The sequence below is a fragment of the Pipistrellus kuhlii genome, unplaced genomic scaffold (genome assembly GCF_014108245.1).
Source record: "Pipistrellus kuhlii isolate mPipKuh1 unplaced genomic scaffold, mPipKuh1.p scaffold_m20_p_1, whole genome shotgun sequence".
Taxonomy (NCBI): domain Eukaryota; kingdom Metazoa; phylum Chordata; class Mammalia; order Chiroptera; family Vespertilionidae; genus Pipistrellus; species Pipistrellus kuhlii.
The window spans coordinates 115,429,458-115,454,438 of record NW_023425404.1 but is presented as its reverse complement, the minus strand read 5'-3'; the positions used below and the strand labels follow the sequence as shown (position 1 = coordinate 115,454,438).

The 24,981-nt window shown below is 41.9% G+C and overlaps 1 protein-coding gene across 9 annotated transcripts in view; it reads left to right on the top strand.

Moving 5' to 3' along the window:
• The window catches only part of FRMD4A (FERM domain containing 4A), a 595,439-nt gene that overhangs the window by 529,300 nt on the left and 41,158 nt on the right, over positions 1-24,981 (top strand). For all 9 annotated transcript variants that reach the window (XM_036460347.1, XM_036460307.1, XM_036460315.1 and 6 more), the window contains one exon: positions 61-202. In XM_036460347.1, coding sequence (XP_036316240.1) covers positions 61-202 — 142 coding nt within the window. The remainder of the gene's footprint in view (positions 1-60; positions 203-24,981) is intronic.

The window sequence follows — 24,981 nt, the reverse complement described above, 5'->3', positions numbered from 1 at the left end:
TACTGTTGTCTCAGGGTGAACAGGTGTCCCTTTATGACCTGGTTGCCTTTCTCATTCTAGTCTAAAATCCATGCCGCACGAAGTCTGAGTGAGATCGCTATCGACTTGACCGAGACGGGCACACTGAAGACCTCCAAGCTGGCCAACATGGGGAGCAAAGGGAAGATCATCAGCGGCAGCAGCGGGAGCCTCCTGTCCTCAGGTAGGCACGCTCTTGGGTTGGGAGCCACCCGAGAACATGGAGGAAGTTCCTCTGGAAGCCTGGCTTCAGCCCTGGAGGGCTCCAGGGAAGGCGGGGAACCAGCAGCAGCTCGGGAGGCTGCTTGGCAGGCTCGCCAGGAGCTGGCTCTAGTTTGGAGACATAGGTTTCGGGCCAAATAGGAATCTGAGAAAAGTGCCAGTAGTATCAAAGGGTGGGGGAAGAGTAACGATAGAGCCAGCCAGTGTGGGAAGGATGGTTGGTCATCTAAGTGTCTTCAAGCGCCCTCCAGAGCTCTCTGACTGCGATGGTGATGGCTGAGTGTCAGGAGTGGCAGCTCCGGGGACAGCCGTGGGGTTCACTGTGTGTCATTAGAGGAGAATTATACTCAGGCCGGGCTGCAGGTAGGGTCGTGGTGCTAAGTGATGGCACATTGTGTTCCTAGATGAACTTCTTGAAACTTTATTTATTTTATTTTATTTTATTTATTTATTTTTAAAGAAATCTGTTTCTTTTTTTTTTATTTTATTTTTTTATTTTTTTAAAGTCCAGGATGTTTTAATATATTTTATTGATTTTGTACAGAGAGGAAGGGAGAGAGATAGAGAGCTAGAAACATCGATGAGAGAGAGAGTCATCGACCAGCTGCCTCTTGAACACCCCCTACTGGGGATATGCCCACAACCAAGGTACATGCCCTTGACCAGAATCGAACCCGGGACCTTTCAGTCCCCAAGCCGACGCTCTATCCATTGAGCCAAACCGGTCTTGGCATCTTCTTGAAACTTTAAAAAAGTCCAAAATACTCTTGCTCATTTGGAAAGGAGGGACTTGCTGTCATTGAGTAAGGGAGAGCGATCAAGCGCCTTTTTGAAACTGAGAGTCAAAGGATCTGATTCCTCCCATCTGTTTCTGCGGGCCCTCGGCAAGCCTTTTGTCATTAGATGTTGTGGGAGGGACAGAAAAGCTCTGAGGGTTCAGATCCTGCCAACTTCAGGAGAAGGGACACCACTTGCTCAAGTGTGAGGCAGGAAAAAGAACAGGTTTGAGGAGGGCAGGGAGGGAGAGGGAGGCAGTAATTGTTTGGAAATATTGTGAAAAGTGTTACTGATGAGGGTTAATCCTTAGGCCATACGGTCTGTCTGGTGGTTCTTGGGGACAGTGTGCCCTTGCTTCTGAGCCATGGAAATACAGTGTCACTTTCTTTTATATATATATATATATATATATATATATATATATATATATATATATATATATATTTTATTATTGATTTTTTACAGAGAGGAAGAGAGAGGGATAGAGAGTTAGAAACATCGATGAGAGAGAATCATCAATCAGCTGCCTCTTGCACGCCCCCTACTGGGGATGTAACCTCAACCAATGTACATGCCCTTGACCGGAATCGAACCCGGGACCCTTCAGTCCGCAGACCGACACTCTACCACTGAGCCAAACCAACCGGTTTCAGCATAGTGTCACTTTCTATAACTGTTTTCTAGTGGTTGCACACAACAGCAGAATGACACACAGAAAAAGGAAAAGAGACAGGAGAGGAGGAAGAGCTGAAAGCCATCTAGTTAGCTTCTGGGCAGGTGGAGTCCAGGAAGAGCCAGGACAGGGAGGAGGATGGCTGCCCTTCCTGGACTGGGAGGCGGTGTTAAAAAAGGCCCCTTATTTGACAGGCCTTTCTTTCTAAAGCTCTGAGAGGACCCCAACATGTGTTCACATGGCCATGTGTTTTCATCAAATCTTCTAACATAATATGTTTCACATTCTTTTTCTTAAATAAAACCTCCACAATAATAGAAGTCCTGGATCTGCCTCTGCCAGATCACCTTAGGGTTCACCATAAACCCCTCCCTGCTTCACGATTTCTAACATTTTTCTTTTATCAACACAACAGGCCAAATCATTATTTCTGAGGCCTAGAGGTGGTCTTCTTTTATCAGCAAGAAGGCCATTCAGAACCTAAGCCCCTTGCCTGGAATTGCAGCCACTCCTAGTCCCCTGTGGAATGGCCTAGGGCAGATCAGAGCCTATCCCTGTGTTTGTCCTCTAGACTCTCCTGACTCCTGCTAAGACCCAGAGTCTCAGATTCCAGTCTGAACTGACCCACCCAATCTCCTTATTATCCAGCCACAGATGAGCTGCATGCATCCTTCATGCTCAGTGAGGGTTGCATTTCTGCTGTGGTTACATATCCATTTGGGAACCTAGGTCCTTTGTGAACATGGCACAGTTATTCACAGAAGGACAATGATCACCCAGCTTACGCTTCTCCCACCTCCCTGTGCATCCCAACTGCTTGGAGGGAGTGTTCAAGCACAGACAACTAGGCTCCAGCTCCAGAATGTTTGATTCCCTTGGTCTAGGGTGAGCCTGAGGATTTGCATTTCTAATGAGTTCTAACAAGACCTCAAGTGCTGCTGATGCTGCTAGTCTGGAGATCAGACCCCTCTTGGAGAGCTACTCTTCTTGCCGAAGAAGAGAAAAAAGACAAGCCGGAGGTGGCTGTGCTCAGAATCTTGGGAGGACCAGGTATCCCCACTTTTAAACCTGTTCCCTGGTCCATCTGCTAGGGTGCCTTATCTCTGGCAGCCTCCAGGGATACCAAGGCAGTGCCTTATGGCATTTACAGGTGAGAGTATGAGCAGGAGCCCCAAACCTTCTGACATGGAACTGACCTCACTAAACCATCAGAAATTAAATCCAGGTAACTTTAAGGGGAAAAGCAGTTCCTTTCTGTTACTGCCATCACCTTGACATTAACCATCAATCTAGAAGGTAAAGCAAAAGAAAACCTCCCTGCTGAACCCACCCCCACCCCTAATGGAAGCATCTTTATTCCACCCCTAATGGAAGCATCTTTATTTCAAGATGCTAAAGTGATTTTTCACATGTTTGATAACTTGTGATGGAGGCCCCAAGCTAAGCTGTTGTCGTCAGTCGATGGAGTCAGCTAAGGACCCTTGCCCTCCCCACTTTCAGTGGCTTCCTTTGCAGGCACTGACTCCTCTGCTGCACAGCTAAGCAGGAGGAAGCTGGGTAGAGGAGTCCGCTGGGAGGTGTAAGCCTTGCCCATGGCAGGCCAGGGAGTGCTTCCAACTCTGCCTCACCCTGTGGTTAGAGCCTGAAGAATGGTCCTTGAATGTGAGGCTGAGCCTCCCAGGGGAGGTTCCCTTCTCTTGACTTAGGAAAGACAATAGGGCAATGGAGGGAAAGACCATAAAATAGGAAACTTCCGTCCCTCAACTCAACAAAGGGAATTTCTAGAGCCTGGAGATCTGGTCACCACTCCTTCTGGGCCTGCTGATTGCTGCTCCTCTGTATTTTCTTGTCCCAGGAGGAAACGCCTTCCCTTGAGAAGTCCTTAGAAATTCCTCCTGGAAGGCACCTGCTTCTCATGCCCCACAATGCAGAAATCTAGGCTAGGCTCCCACCCTGTTCTTTCTGTCCTTTCATGTCCTCTTGCCTAACTGCTATTGAAAATGCCTTTAGTCATGTGCTCCCACAGGCTGAGAGGGCGTTGCTCCTCCAGCCCAGCCAGCCCAGCCCTGGTTTTAAAGAGTTTTTACTACACTTACCAGACCCCATATTCTATCCCTTGTTCAGAAAATATAATGCATATAACCTACTTGGGAACCAGTTAATGAATTTGTGCACCTTGAAAAGAACTGTGTACCGAGAGGCTGCTGGGGGAGAGGGAGGTGCAAGGACAGGTCTTACCCCATCCTCTGCACCCCTGCCCGGCCCCACCCGCATGGCCCTTGGTCCCCTGTCTTCTTGCAGCCCCACTTGTGCCATCACAGCTTCCACACGCTGACGGAGCTGGCTACTTGTACCTGCTGAGGGCACAGAGCAATTGGGCTGGCAACATCAGCAGGTGCTAGCAGTGGCTGCTGTTCACATCACCCTTCAGGAGCAGGGGGAGGTGGAGAAGCCCTCAGAGGCAATAGGGGCTGATGCTGGGCACCTGCAGCAGGTGCAAGCAGTGTCTCGGGTGCCAGCTGCAGGTGTAAGCAGGGCTGTCACTGGCAGTAGGTAGGAACGGGCAGCTGCCAGCCCCAATCGCCCCTCAGGAGCAGGGAGAAATGGAGAAGCCCTGAGTGGTGATGGGGGCAGAAGCCACCACTAGCACCTGTTGTCAGCACCAAATGATCAGGGCCAGCATCAGGCGATCAGGGCCAGTCCAGGCATCAACAATGGGTGGGAGCGCCCAGCAGGACCAAGGGGCCTGGGAGCAAAGAATTTTCAGTAATCACCAGAGGCTCACCCCAATGGTAGCAACCAGTGCCCGCCTTGGTCTGATGTCCCTGCTCACCTGCTCAACCATTCCAACGCGGCTGATACCCGCTATGTTCTGCACAGGTCCCTTGGAGGTTAGCGCACATCATAGCCACTAGTTCTTCAGTTGTTCTGTCTTTAGGTCTATTAAATAAACTCTATTTGCTTATTGGGTTTTTATATATATCTGTATATCCTATTTGATCAGTTGACTTCTCTCCTGCTGCTGCCTCATGTTTTTTTTTTGGAGAAAAAATGATGGCCCTTAAAAGCATTTTGAGAAATTAATTATTATTTGAAAATTATATTTTCTACTTCTAGCTCACTTTATGACATCTAGTAGGTGCTCAATACACAATTTAAAAAAAATTGTTTGCATTATATTCTCATGACTTATTTATAACTGGAAATTTGTACCTTTTGAACTCCCTCACCCTTTCACCAACCCTCTCAAGCAACCACTAATCTGTTCTCTTACTCTGTTTTAGTTTATTTAGCATTATGCCTATGTTGCTGCAAATGACAAGATTTCATTCTTTTTTAATGGGTGAATAATATTCCATCATGTATGTATGTGTGAGTGTGTGTGTGTGTGTGTATGTGTGTGTATGTGTGTGTATGTATACACCAAATTTTCTTTCTTTATTCATTCAGTGCTGGACATTTACCTAATTTTCATATCTTGTCTATTATGAATAATGATTCTGTGGACATGAAGTGAAGTTGATGGTTTAGTTTCCTTCAGATAAATACCCAGAAATGGAATTGCTGGGTCGTATGGGAGTTCCATTTTTCATTCCTTCAGGACTCTCCATGCTGTTTTCTATGGTGGCTGCACCAGTTTACCTGTTGCCCACCACAGCAGTGCACAAGTGTTCCTGTTTCTTCACATCCTTGACAACATTGTTATTTCTTGTCTTTTTTATAATAGCCATTCTAACAGATGTGAATGATAGCTCATTGTGGTTTTAATTTGCATTTTCTCACTGACTGGTAATGTTGAGTATCTTTTCATGTACCTGTTGGCCATCTGTCTTCTTAGAAAAGTGTTTAGATTCTCTGCCCATTTTTTAAACAGATTGTTTGTTTTCCTGAATGTATAGATGAGGATGTTTCAGCACATGCTCAGTCAGAAAACATAGTTATACATACATACATCATATGTTCAAATATGGTGGCAGATTCCTTCCCTGGGAGGAGACTTTAGTGCCATAATGAGGAAATAATGAGAACAGTTCTTGAGGAGTCACTGGAGCCCCTTCAGCTGCTCAAGCAGGTCTCTGGTGGTGGTTTCAGGTTCTGTAAAACACCCTGGCCTTGTTCCTGAAAAACAGTTCTAGCAATTATAAAGGCGGGATTGTGTAGGTATAGATAAGCATCTAAGTCTTGATCTTTCTATGAAACTTCAAGCAAGTTAAGACAGCATTACACTCACTTTATAAATTTTAGAGGGGATAAGTGGGGTTACAGTTTAATAGTGGCAAAGGTATAAGCTCTAAACAAAGGTTAATCAGTTTTAGGTTACCTGTTAGGCTCAGGTGTAGGTTTGTTTATATTATCAGATATGTGGTTTGCAATTAATTTCTCCCATTCAGTAGGTTGCCTTTTCTTTTTTGTTGATGGTTTCCTTTGCTGTGCAGAAGCTTTTTATTTGATACAGTCCCACTTGTCTATTTTTACTTTTGTTGCCTTTGTTTTTAGTGTCAACTTAAAAAACATGGTCACCAAGACTGATGTCAATTATATATGATTATTGAAATTAAAATATTTTCATTGAGAGAGGAAGATCAATTTGTTGTCCCACTTATCTATGCATTCATTGGTTGATTCTTATATGTGCCCTGACCGGGATCAAACCCACAACCTTGGTGCATCAGGACTATGCTGTAACCAACTGAGCTACCTGGCCAGGCCAGCCAGAAAATAAATTGTGAAGAGTATTAGTAAGAATCCTGCATGTGCTCCATGAATGTCCACAAAATATATGGTATCTTGGGCCTGTCAAGAACTCTCATATACCTGCCACCAACATTTTTCCTCAAGTTATACTGTGTCACTTTTGTCATGCTGGAATTAGACCTTTAAAGGTTAATCTTATCAGATCAAGCTCCTACTGCAAATCATGTCCATTCCTGTTATCTTTCATTCATCCTTCCATCTTTGCACCCAAATTGTGGTGTAACTGAGCCATGTAACACTGTAATATCTCTCTGGTGTAAGCATATTTTCTAGCTCTCAAAATTTAGTAGGGACTATTCACAGCATTCAAAAAAGTATAGCTCCTGTCTTTACAGAGTTTGCGTACTATTTTTGAGTATTTTTTCATGTACCTGTTGGCCATCTGTCTTCGTAGGAAAAGTATTTAGATAAATGTAGATAAAATATTTCCAAGCTATTCATGGCTTTGAAGGTGATTTTCCTTTTGAACTAAGGGCATATAATTACTTCTAAAATTATTGAAGTCCAGTACATGGCATCTGAGGTCTAAGATGCTAAAGAAATGATAAGACTTTTTTGGTGTCCATTAAAGAAGTCAAAGGTTCACAGTTACCCCTGCCATGAGCTAGCAGCTAGTATTTCAAAAAGAATAGGTCCACATTGAAGCGATGTGTTAAGGCTTGGGGCCAGAACACCTTAATTCTTCGGTGCTAATTCATAGGTCTCCTATGTGAGACCTGGAGTCCCATATCCTAGTAGAGACTGTTAGAAGCAGAGCCTTCTGAGTTCAAGGTCCTCACCTCTTGGTCCAGGTGTGGATGGGATTCTGAGCCTAGGAAGTTGTTGGAACCGGTGTCCTGAATCCATGTGTGAAGGGACTCAAGTGGCCAGGCTTCCAAAGGGTGTGAGGATCCTGTCCTCAGGTCCCATCTGCTAAGAGATGTCCTGGCTTCCCAGCAGCCCCTGGAAGAGGGGATGTTGAAGCAGCTCCTCCAAGTCAGGCCGGCAGAGCCCCCCTACCTCTGCCCTCCACAAGCCCGGCCTGTCTTGGCCTCACAAGCCCGGCGAGGTGGGTGCTCAGTAAGCCTGCTGACTGACCACTGCTGGGTGAGCAGGGGCCACTGGATTCTCTCTGCCCTGAGGGAGCATTGCTTTGCTCAGAGGTGTTTCAGGTCACCAGTTTGTGGAGGTTCAAATAGAGTTTGAGAGGACAGCTATGAATTCACATCACTTGGTTATGAAGTTTTCAGAGTTCAAGTATCTGAAATCCTTTTTTTGTGGGAACTTGGAGGGGTGTTTTCCTCTCTTCCCAACCCCCACTTCTTGAAATCTTAAAAAGGATCACAGATGAGAAAAAAACGGAATAACAAAACAGAAAACGACAACTGATTTATTGTTCATAGTTCCTCTGAAAATGGGGGAGAGAGCGTGTGGGATGGTCCTCAGCATTGTTCCGGGACCTGCCAGCACAAAACAGTTGGGATTTCAGTGGGAGTGCAGCTGCCAAGGGCAATGAGCTGTTGTTCTCGGCCACCAACTCACTTAGGAAATACCCTTCAGGCCCATGTGCCTCACTGCAATAACCACCAAACACAAAATATTTCTGTGCATCCTTTCCTAAGTAAATGGAACAAAAAGACTGATGTAACCTTTTTTCAAAAGAAATGTAGAGGCATAAGCCACCCATTCTTTCCAAAAATCACACATGTTGTAACTATACACAGGAATGCGATGGCAGTTGAGTTACCTTCCCTGTGATCAGCAGAATTGAAAAGAATGTGGTGATGATGCGGGTTTTAAAACACACACACACACACAATCTGCGGTCTGCAGTTACCCCTTAGCTCTGATATTTTCCGTTCTGGAAAAGCCGTGCCCTGCTAGGCCTGGGGCATCGCTTCACTGGGGGTCAGTCCACATGCATTACTCACCGCCTCACACATTCTCATTCTCTGAATGCTAGCACTTCCTCCCATTGTGAGGAAGTTTATTAATAACTAACGTAACAATGAGGATGCCAGCTATCTCATCTCTCCATACAGACAAATAGCCTGATCGGCGCCTGCCAGCTTTATGGTCGTGGCTTTGTTCAGCTCAAAGCACACTGCCTTATGCTCGTATCAGTCATGTGGTTTTTGGTGTGTTGTTTTTCTCTTTGTCTTCATCCTTTCTTTTTTGTTCTCACTGTACTCTCTCCTGCGTCTCTGTCCAGCATCTCCAAGTTCTCTGTTATATAGCAGCTGCCTGCCCCCGTTAGGTCTAATGACAGCAGGATGCCAGGGGCTTTCATTTTGGTCCTGACCTCGGGGCTCTGCAGATGGGCACAGCTCTGCAGCCACTGCCAACGGCATGCTCATGCTGGACTGTGCCACCAGTGAGGGCTGTGAAATCTCTTTCTGTGGGATGGATGCTTCTGGACTTATTAGAGCAGGACAGGCCTGAGTCAAAATTGAGACCATAAAATGTTTGTCCCTTTCTATTCTCATATTGGGGAAATAAAACTCACTAAAATAATTTAGACTGATGTATTTATGCCTTCAGGTATTCCGAGTAAAGGAATATTTGCCTACTAAAGAGAACCGTACAGAATGGCAATTTATAACCTAAATGAATGATTTTCCAATGGTGAAATTTTAAACACTGAAAAAGAAATATCACTATCAGCTCTCACAAGCATTGCTTTGTTCCTGTGTAGGCCAGCCCTCTCAGTATTGCAATAGAATAACAGTCCTGGAGCCAGAAAAATAAGCCCCTCATTTCACAGTTTAAGAAATGGAAACCGTGTGAGTTACTCATAAACAGTAGTTTCAACTAGATATTGTACCAGATGCTGCTGCTAATTTTTATGATCAACTATTCAATTTCTTCCCCCTCTCTTTTTCTCCCTCTCCCCATCCCCCCTCCCCTTTCTTCTCCTCCCTTTTCTTCCTGCCCTCTCTCATATTTTAGTTGTGCTCTTCACCCTGTGGTGAAGGTGCCTGGAGCCCTGGCAACTGGCCACGTGGGAAAGCCATCCCAGACACTTTAGCTAACATCAAAAGGTGCTTACTTTCAAAGATCTTCCATTTCTACTGTTTCATTTTTACAATTTTTGATCCTGATGACAAGTTTGCCAAGCATGCATTTTTTCATGCTAAAAATCACATTTACTTCTCTGAACCCATCCCCAGGGACCATGTGTGTACCCTGAAATCTGCGGTGTGCCATTGTTTCATACTGTCTCCCAGGACATCTTTTAAGCGAGGGATTCATAATTGAGGATGTGTATGGCAAATAAATATCTCTCCATTATACAGGAGAATTCAGACCTTTCCTGCACATTCACTCCTGGGTGTCTGCCAAAATTTGTCCTGACAGCTTTTACAGATCTGCCGGGAATGTGCCTTCTTTATTTTATTATTTTCCCTGAAGGCCTATACAGATTGTCATTTCCTTTACTTACTTTCAGGACAACAGACTTCTTTCCTCTTTGGGGCTTGGTTTGTTTCAATTTCCCTTTCCCTCAGAGAGGAAAGCACCCCTTCTTCCTTCTGAGATCAGTGGGTGGGTCACAGTATCCCAGCTGTGCGCCAGGACTCCTGAGAACATGCTCTTCGTAGGATGCGAGCTCATATCCTGCGCTGAGTAGTCAGGGGCTTTTGAAAGATTGGAGCAGATTCCCCATCACAGCTGAACAAGGATATCCTGGAGGAGAGAAGATGCCATGTGTGTGGTGTGCCCACTCCTCCCCTCCGCGCCCCCCCCCACACACACATACACACACATACACACACACACACACACACACATACACACACACACACACACACACGTCCTGCCCAGGGAGCTGGCTGCCCACTGGGGAAGTCTGGAGTTCCCCAGCAGGATGGGGCAGTTTTTCCAGAAGCTGCCAGAGGTAGCACAACAGATTTCACCATATCTTCACCGGTAAAACCTCCACAGCACCGGGCACTCTCTCAAAAGATTCCCAGCTATCCACTGAAAATGACTTCTGACCTTGAGCACGTCACCCAGACTCTCCTGGCTGTATTTGATAGGACTTATCTTCTTTGAGATCAGATCTTTTTCTCCTCTTCACTGGCCAGATTATTAGTGGCCTATTTCTATAAAATCCTTTGGATTTTGACTGAAACATAATAAAGTAGCCAAAAAGTACACAGAACATTATATTTTCAGCCTAGTATCATTCACATTAGTAGTTGCTGCACAATAACTGAGGTGGAAGGGCTTACTAGAGAAATGATCTGATGCTTAGTTTTCCTGTTGGTGAAATAGGGGAGCACCTCACCTGTGCAGACCAGACTAGGCTATCTAATTGGCCCCAGCCTGTGGGTTCCTTACCTGGTGGCAGCTGTTGCTTCTCACCTTCCCATGGCTTATCTCCTGCCTCCCCTACATGGGCGGCTTTTCATGTTAGGACAGGGCTCTCCAGGCTGAGACCCAGTCTAATTATCTGTCTCCCACCCACCTGCACATGGAGGTGCTCCAGAGACATGTTTCATTGGCATCCCTGGTCCCACCTCCTCCTTCCTTCTGCCTGCATGTCCATCCACAGAGCACGTGGGAGGGGTCTGGGCTGGAAATGCAGGTGTGACTGCACACTGCACCATTTTACTATGGTGACTCAGCAGTCACCAAGACAGGAAGTTCCTACCCTCGTGGTGTTTCCATCGTAGGGGAAATATAGCCCACACAGAGCCCAGTTGGAATCCCAGCTCTGCCTCCCTACATTCCGGTGACTTCTATGAAAACAAGGACACTGTTTTTGTGACGATTAAATGAACCCACATAAATAGGCAAGAACACCCCAAGGGTATAAGAACACCCCAAGTAGAAGATGTGGGAAGCTCCTGCCAGGAGTTCTGTAAAAATCTACCTCCTTTTTTCCTTTCTCCTCACTAGTTTTCTGAACTTATGCAGCCAGGAACACTATTTAATACCAATAACTACGACTATTCACGTAGCACCTATGTTCTGAGCTCTGTTCTTAGCATCGGTCAAGTATTATCTCATCCAATTTTCCCAGCCTTTGAAGAAGCCCTGTTTTTATTCCCATATTATAGGAGAGGATACTGAGAGTTAGGTCATGTTACCTTACCAGGTCCTTCAGCTAGTAAGTCGTGTTGCTGGGACATAAGCCCAGACCTGTTCTCTCTAAACTGCTAGACTGTGGACTTCAGCCTCAGGAGGCCACAGGATCAAGGTATGTTTTCCAAACCATATTTAGGTCACTCTTTCCTATATATTTGGGTACCGCTCTAAACTTCTTCTAACAACCAGAAAGTATTTATGTATTACTTATATCTTCCAAAAATATTCAAATCGCCTCTGGTTTTCTTTGCCTCCTGCCCCATTCATTATGGGTAGACAGCCCTTTTGAAGTAACTTGGCCACTGTTTGGTCAGTCCGTAAGTTTTGAGATCCCACTCCTGACTCTAGTAGAGTTTTCCTTCTTCCTACTTTTCTAGTCGCAAAGGCAGCTCTGATTAATCTGTTTAGCATTCAAGCTTATAAGTATTTGCTTTGAACTGTTGATAAGATGACGAAATAAATTCTTCAGGTGCTGTTTGATCATTAGACATCCCCTTCCAATTCGAGGCAAATTGTCGCAGTAACTAGGGAAGGACTGGAATTGGCAGGGTGCCTTCTTTTGAGGGAAGATGGCACTGGATGTGAGGATACTTCTGTACAAGCTGCAGAAATGACTGCCAGAGGCATTGAGGGCACTGCCTGAGTAAGTGGTTTATTAAGTAATAGATTCTTCAAGTTTGGAGGGTTCTTGGAGGTTGGTTAATTGGTCATTTCTAGAAGGGAACATCCTGACTGCCAGAGTTAGTAACCCGAGGTGTTACACATTCAATAGAAGATCTGTGGTGGAAATCCGGGTTTCTTTCCTGTCCTTCACTGCCTCTCTCAAAGACTACAGACTTACACTTTTTTAAGTTCCGAGGCACTAAATTTATACCCTTGGGGTGTTCTTGCCTATTTATGTGGGTTCAAATAAGTAGAAGTGGATAATTGTGGTAACAGAGAGTTTCTGTACCTTTCAGCAAGTCTGTGTGCTGATTTGAAGTGATTTCTGTGTCTAGAATAATTTTTTACATGGTCACAATTCTTTAGTTTGTTAAGATTTCCATAGACCGGAGCCCCTGAGGCCCCTTCCCTGACTGGGTGTCTCCTGGAATCACTGCCTCTTAAAGGAATTAGCCAGTAATCTCTGCCTCCTGTTTCTGGCTAACTTGCTGACCTCCTTTTAGGATGTCAGCAGTGCTATTCAGGGGATGCCTAGAGAGCTGATGTAGACACCATAGGAATCTCCTCAACATCACAGACCACTTAGGGGTCCTTCTCTGATGCCCTGTGTTTCTCTGGAACTGTTACTGAGGCATCCTTGTCACTAGGAACTTGGCCACTTCTCCTCATGATTGGCATATTTGCCTGGTTGCAGGTAAAGTCCCAGAGGCTCAGATCCCACAAGCACTGAAATAGAGCCACCTGGAGAACTCAGATAGGGATTTCCTTTAGAGCACATGTGTCAAACACAAGGCCCGCGGGCCAAATCCGTCCCACCAGGCCTTGCAATGTGGCCCGCACCACGCTGTCATCACTGCACTCCGCTGCGTTTCCATCACAATGACAGTTTATGACTGTTCAGTAAACCATTCGGCCCGCGATTTAGGCTGGATTTTATTATAGATTTTGGCCCCTTCTCTGATTGAGTTTGACACCCCTACTTTAGAGAAACAGAGGCTCTGGGAACCGCTTTTCAGATGCAATCTGACACTAACCTGAATGCATGAAACAGGTTACTCTGGAACTGGCCTAGCTTTGAGGTATGTAGAGTGGAGGCCCCAGAACCCACGGAATCTCACAACTGTGATCCACCCTCATTCATAGCAGTCCCAAAGGCATGTCTGCAAACCCAGGGGCTCAAGAAACATAGTTCAGAAATACTGCCTAGACCTCTATTGCTCCTTTTAAAAGTGAGCTTTGGAGCCCAATGTATGCTAAATTACATAGTATTTTTTCTTCGACCAATACTTCTTTAAGCAATGGTGAAGAGGTAGTCTCAAGGATTTCTCTCTCTAATTCTACTGGTGTGTGTGTGTGTGTGTGTGTGTGTGTGTGTGTGTGATGAACATGTAGGGATATATATGCACTCACGCATGTTAAATCTTCACCCAAGGTTGAGGAGTTACCTATTTATTCCAGGCACACACAGTGTTATCATATGCATTATTTCACTTAGTCTTTACAACAGATTAAGGAGGGCAGGTCAGTACCCCAAGGTCACACATCTAGTAAGTGGTTTAGAGTTCATTGAACTCAGAACTGCCTGACCCTCTACTCAGGTAGCGTTATGGCCAAAATGGGAATCCACATGGCCAGGCCAGGCTGGCTCAGTTTACAGAGATTTAACTTGGTGCCTCATACCATATTTCTCATGAAGCAATATCCAGAATAAAGGTGTAAAATAGCTAGACTTAGTGGTGCCAGACATGAAGAGGGCCTCTTGAGACATCTAGTCTGTCTTATGTGGGTTGGGTATTTAAGTTAATTATTATGAATAAAATAATTTAGGTAGCACTAATGAGCCCTATAAATCAAGACAACAACCAATCCCACAACTAGAGACAAAATGATCTAAAAACATTGTGCTTTACCTCCCAGAGTTTAATGTTGTGTGCCTTTTGCCATGGTTGAACATTAATTCTTATATTTTATTTCATACAGCATCATTTCTTACAGAGAAATTAGACAGAGGTGAAGGGGGAAAACAATGAAGTTTTCACGTGAGTTAGAGATCCTTTCATCTTTCTTGAACTCAAGTTTCCACAGGTCTGTTTTTTCAGTCAAAAGTATGACTTCCTTCCAGTGTTATTTTACATTCTTATTAATTCTTCAGATGATAGAACAGAGCATACCTCATCAGTAGTTCTTGTGTTCTCAAATGTAATTGGTGACTATGAGGACAAGAACCAGAGAAGATTCAAAGAGACTTACGGTAGTATGTGCTATTAGATGGATATAAACTTGTAGATAGTACTGATAAGCATGGAATAATTGATAAGGTAGTAGAGCACCTTAACTGAACCATTCAAAAAGGGGAGCCTGTCTATCTGTGTGTTGCATGAACATAACACCATGTGAATTTAGTGTCTAAGAACATGAGGTAATGGAAACTTCCTAAGAGGCACACTTTAGTTCAGGATTGCTATTGAATTTGGAAACCTGTGATTGAAGATGACAAAATCCAAAGAAGAGGTACCAAAATGATTAAAGGTTTGGAAGGTTTGTTTACTATAAAGAAACAACTTACAGGTACTAGATTTCTTTACCAAGATCAGGTACAATTTGATTATAGCATCCAAGTATGAGTGACAACATTTGTTTGTTTGTTTGTTTATTTCATTTAATACCCATGAGCCACTGTAGAGGCATAAAGATGATAATCTCCTGCAGTGATGGTTTTATCTATTTTACACTAAAATGGGGTGAGGGAGAGAACAAAAGCCCAAATTGGAGTCAAAATATACAGATACTGATTATTTTTCTTTGTGTTAAGTTGTATGTATATTTTTTATATTAATCCCTTATCAGAGTATCATAGATGAAAAACTTCTCCCATTCAGTAGGCTGTCTTTTTGTTTTATTAATGGTTACCTTTGCTGTGCAAAAACTTTAGTTAAATGGAGTCCCACTTGTTTATTTTTTCCTCTGCCTAATGAGACATATTGAAAAAAAAAATGTTACCAAAAACAATATCTAACTTCTATTACCTATGTTTGGTTCTAGGAATTTTTATGGTTTCAGGTCTTACATTTGTTTTTAATCAATTTTGAATTTATTCTTGTATATGGTATAAAACAGTGGTCTTTTTTTTTGTATCTGTCCATTTTTCCTAACAATATTTATTGGAGACACTATCTTTATCCCATTGTATATTTTTGCCTCCTTTGCCATGGATTAACTGACCATATGGCTGTGAATTTATTTCTGAGCTTCATATTCTGTTTCATTGATTTATGTGTCTGTTTTTATGCCAGTACCATATTGTTTTGATTACTATAGCCTTGTACTATAACTTGATATCATGTAGCATGATACCTCCAACTTTGTTCTTCTTTCTCAAGATTGCTATGCCTATTCAGGATCTTTTGTGGTTCCATGTAAATTTTATGAATATTTACATGAGAAACACCATTCAATGAGAAACACCATTGATAGTTTGGTAGAAATTGCATTGAATCTATAAATTGCTTTTATAGATTAATGTTAATTCTTTCTATCCATGATCATGGTATATGCTTACATTCATTTGATTCTTTTTGTTTCCTTCTTCAATGCCTTATAATTTTCTGAAGATAGGTTTTTTACCTCCTTATTAAATTTATTCCTAGGTATTTTATTTTATTTTTGACTAGAGGCCTGGTACATGAAATTCATGCACAGGGTGGGGTTTCCTCAGCCCAGCCTGCACCCTCTCAGATCTGGGACCCTCAGGGGATGTCCGACTACCCATTTAGTCAATTAGACATCACTTTCACAATCCAGGACTGCTGGCTCCCAACCACTCGCCCCTAACCACTTCTGCTTGCCAGTCTGATCACCCTCTAACCAGGCATCTTCAAACTACGGCCCTCGGGCCACATGCGGCCCGCAGAGGAGTCTGATCCGGCCCACCAGGTTTTTTGGGCAGTGAGCGCAGCCGAGGTGTTACAGTAGGAATTAGTAGTTCATATAGTCCGGCCCTCCAGCTCTCTGAGGGACCGTGAAAAAGTTTGAGGACCCCTGCGACTCCCAGGCCAGCCTGATTGATGTCTAACTGCTCCCTTGCTGGCCTGATTGCCACAACTGCCCTTCCCTGCCAGCCATCTTATGGTGGCCATCTTATGTGTTGGAGTGATTGTCAATTTTTATATTACCTCTTTATTATATAGGATAAAATTATAAATGGTATTGCTTTCTTAATTTCTCTTTCTAATAATTCATTATTGAAGTATAAAAAGACAACCAATTTCTGAATATTAACTATGCATTCTACCTTGCTGAATTCATTTATCAGTTCTAATAGTCTTTTAGTGGGATCTTTACGGTTCTCTCTGTATAGTATAATATCATTTGCAAATAATAGTTTTACTTTTTTCCAATTTGGATGCCTTTTATTTCTTTGTCTTGTCTGATTGCTGTGATTAGAACTCCCAGTACTATGTTGAACAAAATGGTGAGGGGTATATATCTTTGTCTTGTTCAAGATCTTAAAGAAAAATCTTTCACCTTTTCACTACTGAATATGATTTTAGCTGTGGGTTTCTCATATATGACCTTTATTATGTTATGGTCCCTCTGTCTTACCTTGATAAGAGTTTTTATCATGAATGAATGTACGATTTTGACAGCTTTTTCTGCATCTATTGATATGATCATTTTTGTTTATGTGGTGTATTACATTTATTGACTTGTGAATATTGTACCAACCTTGCTTACCAGGAACAAATCCCACTGATCATGGTGTATGATCTTTTAATGTATTGTTGAATTCAATTTGCTAATATTTAGTTAAGAATTTTTACATCTATGTTCATCCATGATTTGGTCTATAATGTTTTTCTTTGTAGTGTCTTTATCCATTTTTTAAAAAAATTTATCTTTAATTTTGAAAGTATTACAGATATCCCTTCCCCCCCCCATTAACCCCTTCTAGCCCATATCTGTCCCCTGCCCCAGGCCTTCACCACACTATTTTCTGTGACCATAGGTATGCATATGTGCATAAAAGTTTTTTGGTTAATTTCTTCTCACCCACCCCCATCTTTCCTCTGAGATTCCACAGTCTCTTCCATGCTTCTATATCTCTGGATCTATTCTGTTCATCAGTTTATTTTGTTCCTTAGATTCCACTTATGATACTGTCTCTCTCTGACCGGCTTATTTCACTTAAAATAATACTTTCCAGGTCCCTCCATGCTGTCTCAAAGGGTAAGAGATCCTTATTTTTTATTGCTTCATAGTATTCCAGGGTGTAAATGTACCACAGCTTTTTTATCCACTCCTCTACTGATGGGCAAGTGGGCTGTTTCCAGATCTTAGCTATTATAAATTCCTATAAACATAAGGTTGTATTTATTCTTTCTGATTGGTGTTTCTGGTTTCTTAGGATATATTCCTAGAAGTGGGATTACTGAGTCAAATGGGAGTTCCATTTTTAATTTTTTGAGGAAACTCTAAACTGTCTTCCACAGTGACTGCACCAGTCTGCATTCCCACCAGCAGTGGACAAGGGTTCCTTTTTCTCCACATCCTCACCAGCACTTTGTCATTTGTTGATTTGTTGATGTCCTCCTCATTTTTAATTGTTTTTTTTTCTCTGATTGATTTTTTTCTAACCTTTTTCTAAATCACTGAATCTGATCCTCAACTTTCTCTAATCTGCTTTGTATTCCTTTCAGTGTTTTCTTTATTAGTGTTGTAGCATTCTTCATTTCCATGTAGTCATTTTTCATCTTTTCTCATGCTGTTGAGCATCCTTATAATCATTGTTCTGGACTCTACATGATACTTTTCCTATCTCCATTTCACTTATCTCTTCTTCTGGAGAATTCTCTTGCTCTTCCATTTGAGGCTTTTTTTTTTTTTAATTAATCTCCCCATTTTGGCTGTCTGTTTGGATTTGTTGCTATGACTACCAGTCTTTTTGGAGGGACTCTGTGGTCAGACGCTGTTTGTGACTGGCCCTGAGTACCCTGTTTGGAGCTATCAGCAATCCGCAGCTTGTGACTTTCTCTGCTGTGGCTTGATATCTCTGGAGAAGACCAAGATGTACACCAAGTGTGCTTTTCCTAGACCAGGTTCTAGAAGCAGATCAAGCAAAGACACAAGGTATCAAAAGATCCGCTTCTGCCTGCATGCTGATTGCTATTCGTAGTCTCTCAACGAGCCTCAGGTCTTGGAGCACAGCAAGGAGTACACTCCACAGGGTGGGGCGAGAGGTTTTCCAACATGGTGGGGCAATTTGCTCTCCCTCCCCACAGGCAAAAACTGCCTGGATGATAAAGGTCTGCCTTGGAAAGAAGTCCTCTGCAGCATGGGGAATGTCTCAGCACAAAAATCTGGCAGCTGCCTTCTGAGTTCTAACTCTAGAGCCCCCAACCCCAGAATTTTCCTCACACAGCTCTACCAACCCTCCATCGTAGCCCAAGGTAGGTGGCTGTACATGAAGTTTTGTGTGTTGGCCTTTTAAGAGGCCTGCTTTTTCAGCATTTCCCCATGACAGACAGCAACCCCACTGCTTTTCACAACCAGATTTTATGTGGACACTTCTTTCAGGTCTGATGCTCGGGGCTTGGGAGACCAGCTTGGGGTTTAGACCCTGGAGTTTTCAGTGGTCTCCCGCCAAAGCTAAGATATCCCTCTAGCACTTCAGTTGTTCCTTGTGGGAGCCAGTCAACTCCACTCATGCCTCTGTACTTCCTACCAGTCTCTGTGTGGTCTCTATTTTACATCCTTGTTGTAAGGGTTCTCTCCAGCTAGTCTTCATTTATTTATTTAGGATTTTTTTTTATTTTTTATTTTAACTTGCCACCATTTTGCAACTCTCTTCATCTGGTTTTGTAATGAAAATAGTACTAGCCTGTTAAAATGAGCTTGTTAGTCTTTATGCCTCTTGAACGTTTTTTAATACTTTGGGAAATATTAGTTCTTCTTTGAAAATGTAGTAAAATTTACCCGTGAAGCCATCATGTCTAGGAATTTTTTTTTGTTGTTGGGAGGCTTTAAAATAAATAAAGCATTTTATTTTTAAAATTTTATCTTTATTGAAAGAATTACAGATGTTCACTTTGGTTTTTGTTTCCGTTGACCCCCTCCATCCCATATCTTCACTACACCACTGTCTGTGTTCATGGGAAGACCAGGGTGGGGGTAGGGGGAGATTAAACAGGGAATTTATATGCATATATTCATGGCTCATGGATGAAGGAAATTTTTTTTTCATTACATCTTTGATTTTATTAATTATAATTGGTCTATTCAGAATATCTGTGTGTTTTTTCTTATTTCCATTTTGGAAGATTGTGTGTTTCTAGGAATTTATTCATTTCTTCCACCAGACTACAATTTGTTGGCATGTAGTTTTTCATAATATTTTATTACATATTTTTTGTAATTCTGTTGTATTGTTAATTTTTCTCTTTTCATTTCTGATTTTATTTGTTTGGATTCTCTCCCTCTCACTCTCTCTTTTGAGGAGTCTGGTTAAAGGTTTATCAATCTTGTTTATCTTTTAAAAGAACTAGCTCTTGGTTTCATTGATCTTTTGCATTGTTTTTTCTTAAGTCTATTTCATTTATTTTCACTCTGATCTTTATTATTTCCTTCCTTCTATTCACTTTGGGCCTTGTTTGTTGTTCTTTTTCTCCTTCCTTTAGGTGTAAAATTAGAATTTTTTGAGATTTTTCATGATGGTCGTTTGTGTGTGCGTGGTAGGTCTGTAATGCTATGAATTTCCCTCTTAGGACTGCTGTCGTTGTAGTCTGTAAATATGGGGTTGGCCTAATTTTTAACCCATTTATTGTTTATTGACATAGCCTCCATATGTTTGTGTGTTTTTCAGGGATTTCTTTAAGAAATTACTTTCTAGTTTTATACCACTCTGGTTGATACTATTTTAATTTTCTTAAATTTATATGCTTGTTTTGTGTCATGTAGACCAGTGTTTTTCAACCTTTTTTGGGCAAAGGCACACCTGTTTCATGAAAAAAATCACGAGGCACACCACCATTAGAAAATGTTAAAAAATTTAACTCTGTGCCTATATTGACTATATATAAAGTAATTCTCTTGAATAGGAATCAAATAAACACAAAGAAAGTATTTTATAATTACTTTATTATGAAATATTAAGTAAACAAAATAGTGAAAAATTATAAAATTCTTGTCTTGTCTGCACCTACGGCACACCAGGCAACATCTCAGTGTGCCGCGGAACAGCGGTTGAAAAATGCTGATGTAGACTATCCTAGAAAGTGTTCCATGAGTACTTTATAGGAATTTATATTTTGCTGTTTTGGGGTGAAATGCTGTGAATATATTGATTAGTTCCATCTGGTCTAGTTTTTCATTCAAGATTACTGTTTAGTTTTTTGTTTGTTTTTCTGTCTGAAAGATCTATTCATTGATGTTTAAGTGGTTTAAAATCCTCTACTATGATTGTAGTAGTGTGGGTTTCTCCTTTTATATCCATCAATATTTGTTTTATATACCAGTATTTATGTGTGTGTATTTTAGTCCTCACGTGAGGACATGTTTTTATTGATTTTTAGAGAGAGAGGAAGGATTAGAGAGAGACAAAGATATATTGATGTGAGAGAGAAACATCGATGAGATGCTTCCTATACATGCTCTGACCAGGAATCAAACCCACAACCTTCTTGGTATGCCGGACAATGCTCCAACCAACTGAGCCTCCCACTCAGGGCTATTTATGTGCTTCTATGTTACTTGTATCACTGTTTACAAGTGTTATATCCTCTTGTTGATTTATTTATTTATCATTATATAATGACCTTCTTTATGTCTTATTTTATATTAATCCTCAGCAAAAGATATTTTTACTGTTTTTTGTGTTTTGTTTTGTTTTGTTTTGTTTTGTTTTAGAGACAGTGGAAGGGAGCCATGGAGTGGGGAGAAGAGAGAGAAAAAGAGAAAGAACATCAATATGAAAGATGGGTTGCTTTCATTACACACCTTACCAGGTCTGGGAATCTAACCTGCAACCCAGGTGTGTGTCCTTGACCAGGAATTGGACCCATGACCTTACAGAGCATGGGTGGATGCTCTATCCACTGAGACATACCATGCAGGGCTTAAAGACTATTTTGCTGATAAGAGTACTACCCCAGCTTTTTTTTATATCCATTTGCATGAAATACCTTTATCTATTCCTTTACTTTCATTCTGTATGTATCTTTCATTTGGAATTGGGTCTCTTGGTGACAGTATATGCACTGATAGCCAGATTATTATGATCTGTGAATGCATAATAATCTGGCCACTCAGTGTATATCCTATATAATAAATATGCAAATTGTCCCCTTGACCAGAAATTCTACCAGTAGGCAGGCTGGCCAACCCTCCATGTCCCCTCCTCTTGGCCAGGCTGGCTGGACCCTACCCATGCATGAATTCATGCACCAGGCCTCTATACTGAGATCATAATAATCTGGCCACTCAGTGTATATGGATCTTCTTTTTTTATCCAATCAGTTACCCCATGACATTTGATTAGAATATTTAATCCATTTATATTTAAAATTATTCTTTATAAGTACATATTTATTACCATTTTATTTCTTATAACTATTTAACTCTTTTCTTTCTTCTTCTTAAAAATTTTTTTTAAACATTTCTAATACTGGGTTAGTGGTAATAAATTTGTTTAGTTTTTTCTTGTCTGGGAAACTTTTTATTTCTCCATCAATTTTAAATTATAACCTTGCTGGGTAGGGGAATCTTGGTTATTGGTCCTTGCTTTTCATCATTTTGAATATTTCAGGCTAATCACTTCTGGCCTGAAATATTTCTATTTAGAAATCAGCTGACAGTCTTCTGGGAACTCCCTTATAGGTAACTGTCTTTCTCTTGCTACTTTTAAGATTCTCTCTTTGTCTTTCACCTTTGCCACTTTAATTATGTGTCTCAGTGTGGGGCTCTTTTAGTTCATCTTGTTTGGGACTCTTTGTGCTCCTTGGACTTATCTGTTCCCTTCACCAGGTTAGAGAAGTTTTCAGTCATTATTTAAGTGGGTTCTCAATTTCTTGCTCTCTATCCTCTCCTTCTGGTACCCCTAAAATGTGAATGTTATTACACTTGATAATGTTCTAGAAGTCCCTTAAACTCTGCTCTGATTAGATGTTTTCTGCTACCTTGTTTTACAAATCATTGATTTTGTCATCTGCATCATCTAGCCTGCTGTTGATTCCCTCTAATGTATTCTTCATTTTTGACAGGTCCTTTCTTATGTTTACTGTCTTTTTGTTTAATTTCTCAATGAATTCATCCATTCTTCCCCTAATTTTTTTTAACATCCTTATAACCATTGTTTTGAACTCTGTATTTAGTAGATTGATTCTTCCATTTCATTTAGTTCTTTCTCTGGGGATTTCTCCTGTTCCTTCATTTGGGATGTGTTTCTTTTTCTACCCATTTTCAATGTCTTTCTATAAATGTTTCCACATATTAAGTAGATCTGCGCTGCCTCCCAGTCTTGGTAGGTGGTCTTATGTAGCCTGTATCTTGTGAAGGTCAGTGACACAGTCTCCCTGTTCACCTAAGCCAAGTACATCAGGAATGTTCCTTTGTGGGTCATGTGGGACCTCCTGTCATATTTGAATTTTGATTGCAGGTGGCCCATTCATAGGTGGCATTGACCCTCAGGCTGGCTGACTGCAGAGATCGATCCTGACCACAGTTTATGAGCTGCTGTGCAGGGGCTGATGCAACAAAGTGGAATTTGCCCCAACAGGGTCCAGTGCTTTTTGAGCTTTTCCTTTTGGAGTGCTGCTTGTGGAATTAATTGGTTATGCTCTGATATGGTCTGAATCCAGCTACTGTGCTTATTGGTTCTGCGGCCTTTTGGAGCGACTCCAGTGCAAGTCAGTGTAAGGCACTGCCTATTGCAGGCCCTGGGCTATCTGTTTGGAATTACAAAGTGACCCACAGCTTTTTGATGCCTCTGCTAGAACTGGGTATGTGTGGAAGATGCCAAGCTACACACCAAGGCAGGCTGACACCAGATCAGAGCCCAGGGACAGATCAGCAAAATGTCCAAGTCACCTTGATACCTGCCTCCACTTGTCAACTGCCTGCTAGGCTCAGTCATTGAAAGAGCTTCTGGCCATAGGCAAGTTGCATGAGTAGGTTTTCAGTGACATACAAGGTAGGCATGAATGGTATTCACCAGATTCATACAGATTCAAACTCAGTGCTATTGGTGGGTCTGAGGTCACTTAGCAAAAGTCTCAGGGTACACCAAAATCAGGTGCCCACAGACTTTTGTGGTAGGTTGGAATTTCAGGGAATTGTCAGGATGAGGCCAGCTAATTAAGATTTGACAGTGTGAAGGGAGTGCTCTGCACAAGAACAATAGTGATAGCCTTGCTGGGTAGAGTAATATTGGTTGTAAGCCTTAATTTTCACCACTATGAATATTTTGTGCCAATCCTTTCTGGTCCACAAAGTTTCTGTTGAGAAATAACCTTAAAGTCTTATGGGAACACTCTTGTATTAACTACTGCTTGTCTCTTGCTATATTAAGATTCTGTCCTTGTCTATGATCTTTGGAATTTTAATTATGATGAATATTGTGTGGACCTCTTTGGGTTTATTTTGTTTGGGGCTTTCCACACTTCCCTGGTCTTATATTTCTGTGTCCTTCACCATGTTAAGGAAGTTTTAAACCATATTTCTTCTATTAGAATTTTAATCCCTTGTTCTCTTCTCTTTCTGGTGCCCCTGTGATGTTATGCTTGAGGTTGTCCCAAAGTTCCCGATCCTCGTCTCATTTTTAAAATATTATTTCTTCCTTTTGCTGTTTTAAGTGTTTTCCACTACTTTGTCTTCCAAATATATGATTCAGTCCTCTAATTTGTGGTTGATCCTAATCTATTCTTAATATTAATTGTTGTATTCTTCATTTAGACTGGTTCTTTTTTATGTTTTTGTTTGCTTTGTTGAAATTCTCACTGAATTCATCTATTCTTCCCTTAAGTTCATTGAGCTTCCTACTAACTAGTGTTGTGAACTTTGTGTCTGGTAGATTGGTTATCTCCATTTCATTTAGTTCCTTTTCTAGAGTTTTGTTCTATACTTTCATTGGGACATGTTTCTTTGTCTCCCCATTTTCCTGCCTTCCTGAGTTTGTTTCCATGTACTAGGTAGAGCTGCTACATCTCCCTGTTTTGGCAGAGTGACCTTATGTATGTAGTAGGTGTCCTGTGAGGCCCAGTGGCACAATTTCCCTGTGCACCTGAGCTAGGTGCTCCAGGAGTATCCCTTGTGTGATCTCCTGTTGTAATTGAACTTTGATTCCCTTTGGCACATCTTCTGTGGTATTGACCCTCAGGTTGACTGGCTGGGAAGTGTCAGCCATGATTACATTGGACAAGCTGTTGTATAGGAGCTGACCCCACAGATTAGGAGTTGCTTTATAAGGGCTCTAGTGCCAGCTGAATCTATCCTTTGAGTGTGTTTGTGGAGCTGGTGGAGGGGTGCTCTTCTGTGTTCTGAAGTAGCCACGAGGTATATTGCTCTGGAGTCTCTTGGGAGGGGCTCTAGTGCAGGCCTACATTAGCCCCATTTGTGGCCAGTTTAGGGCCACCTGGTGGGAGCTACAAAGTTATCTGCAGTTGATTGTTTCTTGTACTGGGCTTGGAGGTACTTGGGAATGGCTATGCTGTGAACCAAGGTCAGCTGACACTATTGTTTTAATTGGGACCCTTTGGTAGATACCACAATATGAGCTGAGTTCAACTGCCACTTACTTGAAGTTATGTTCTAAG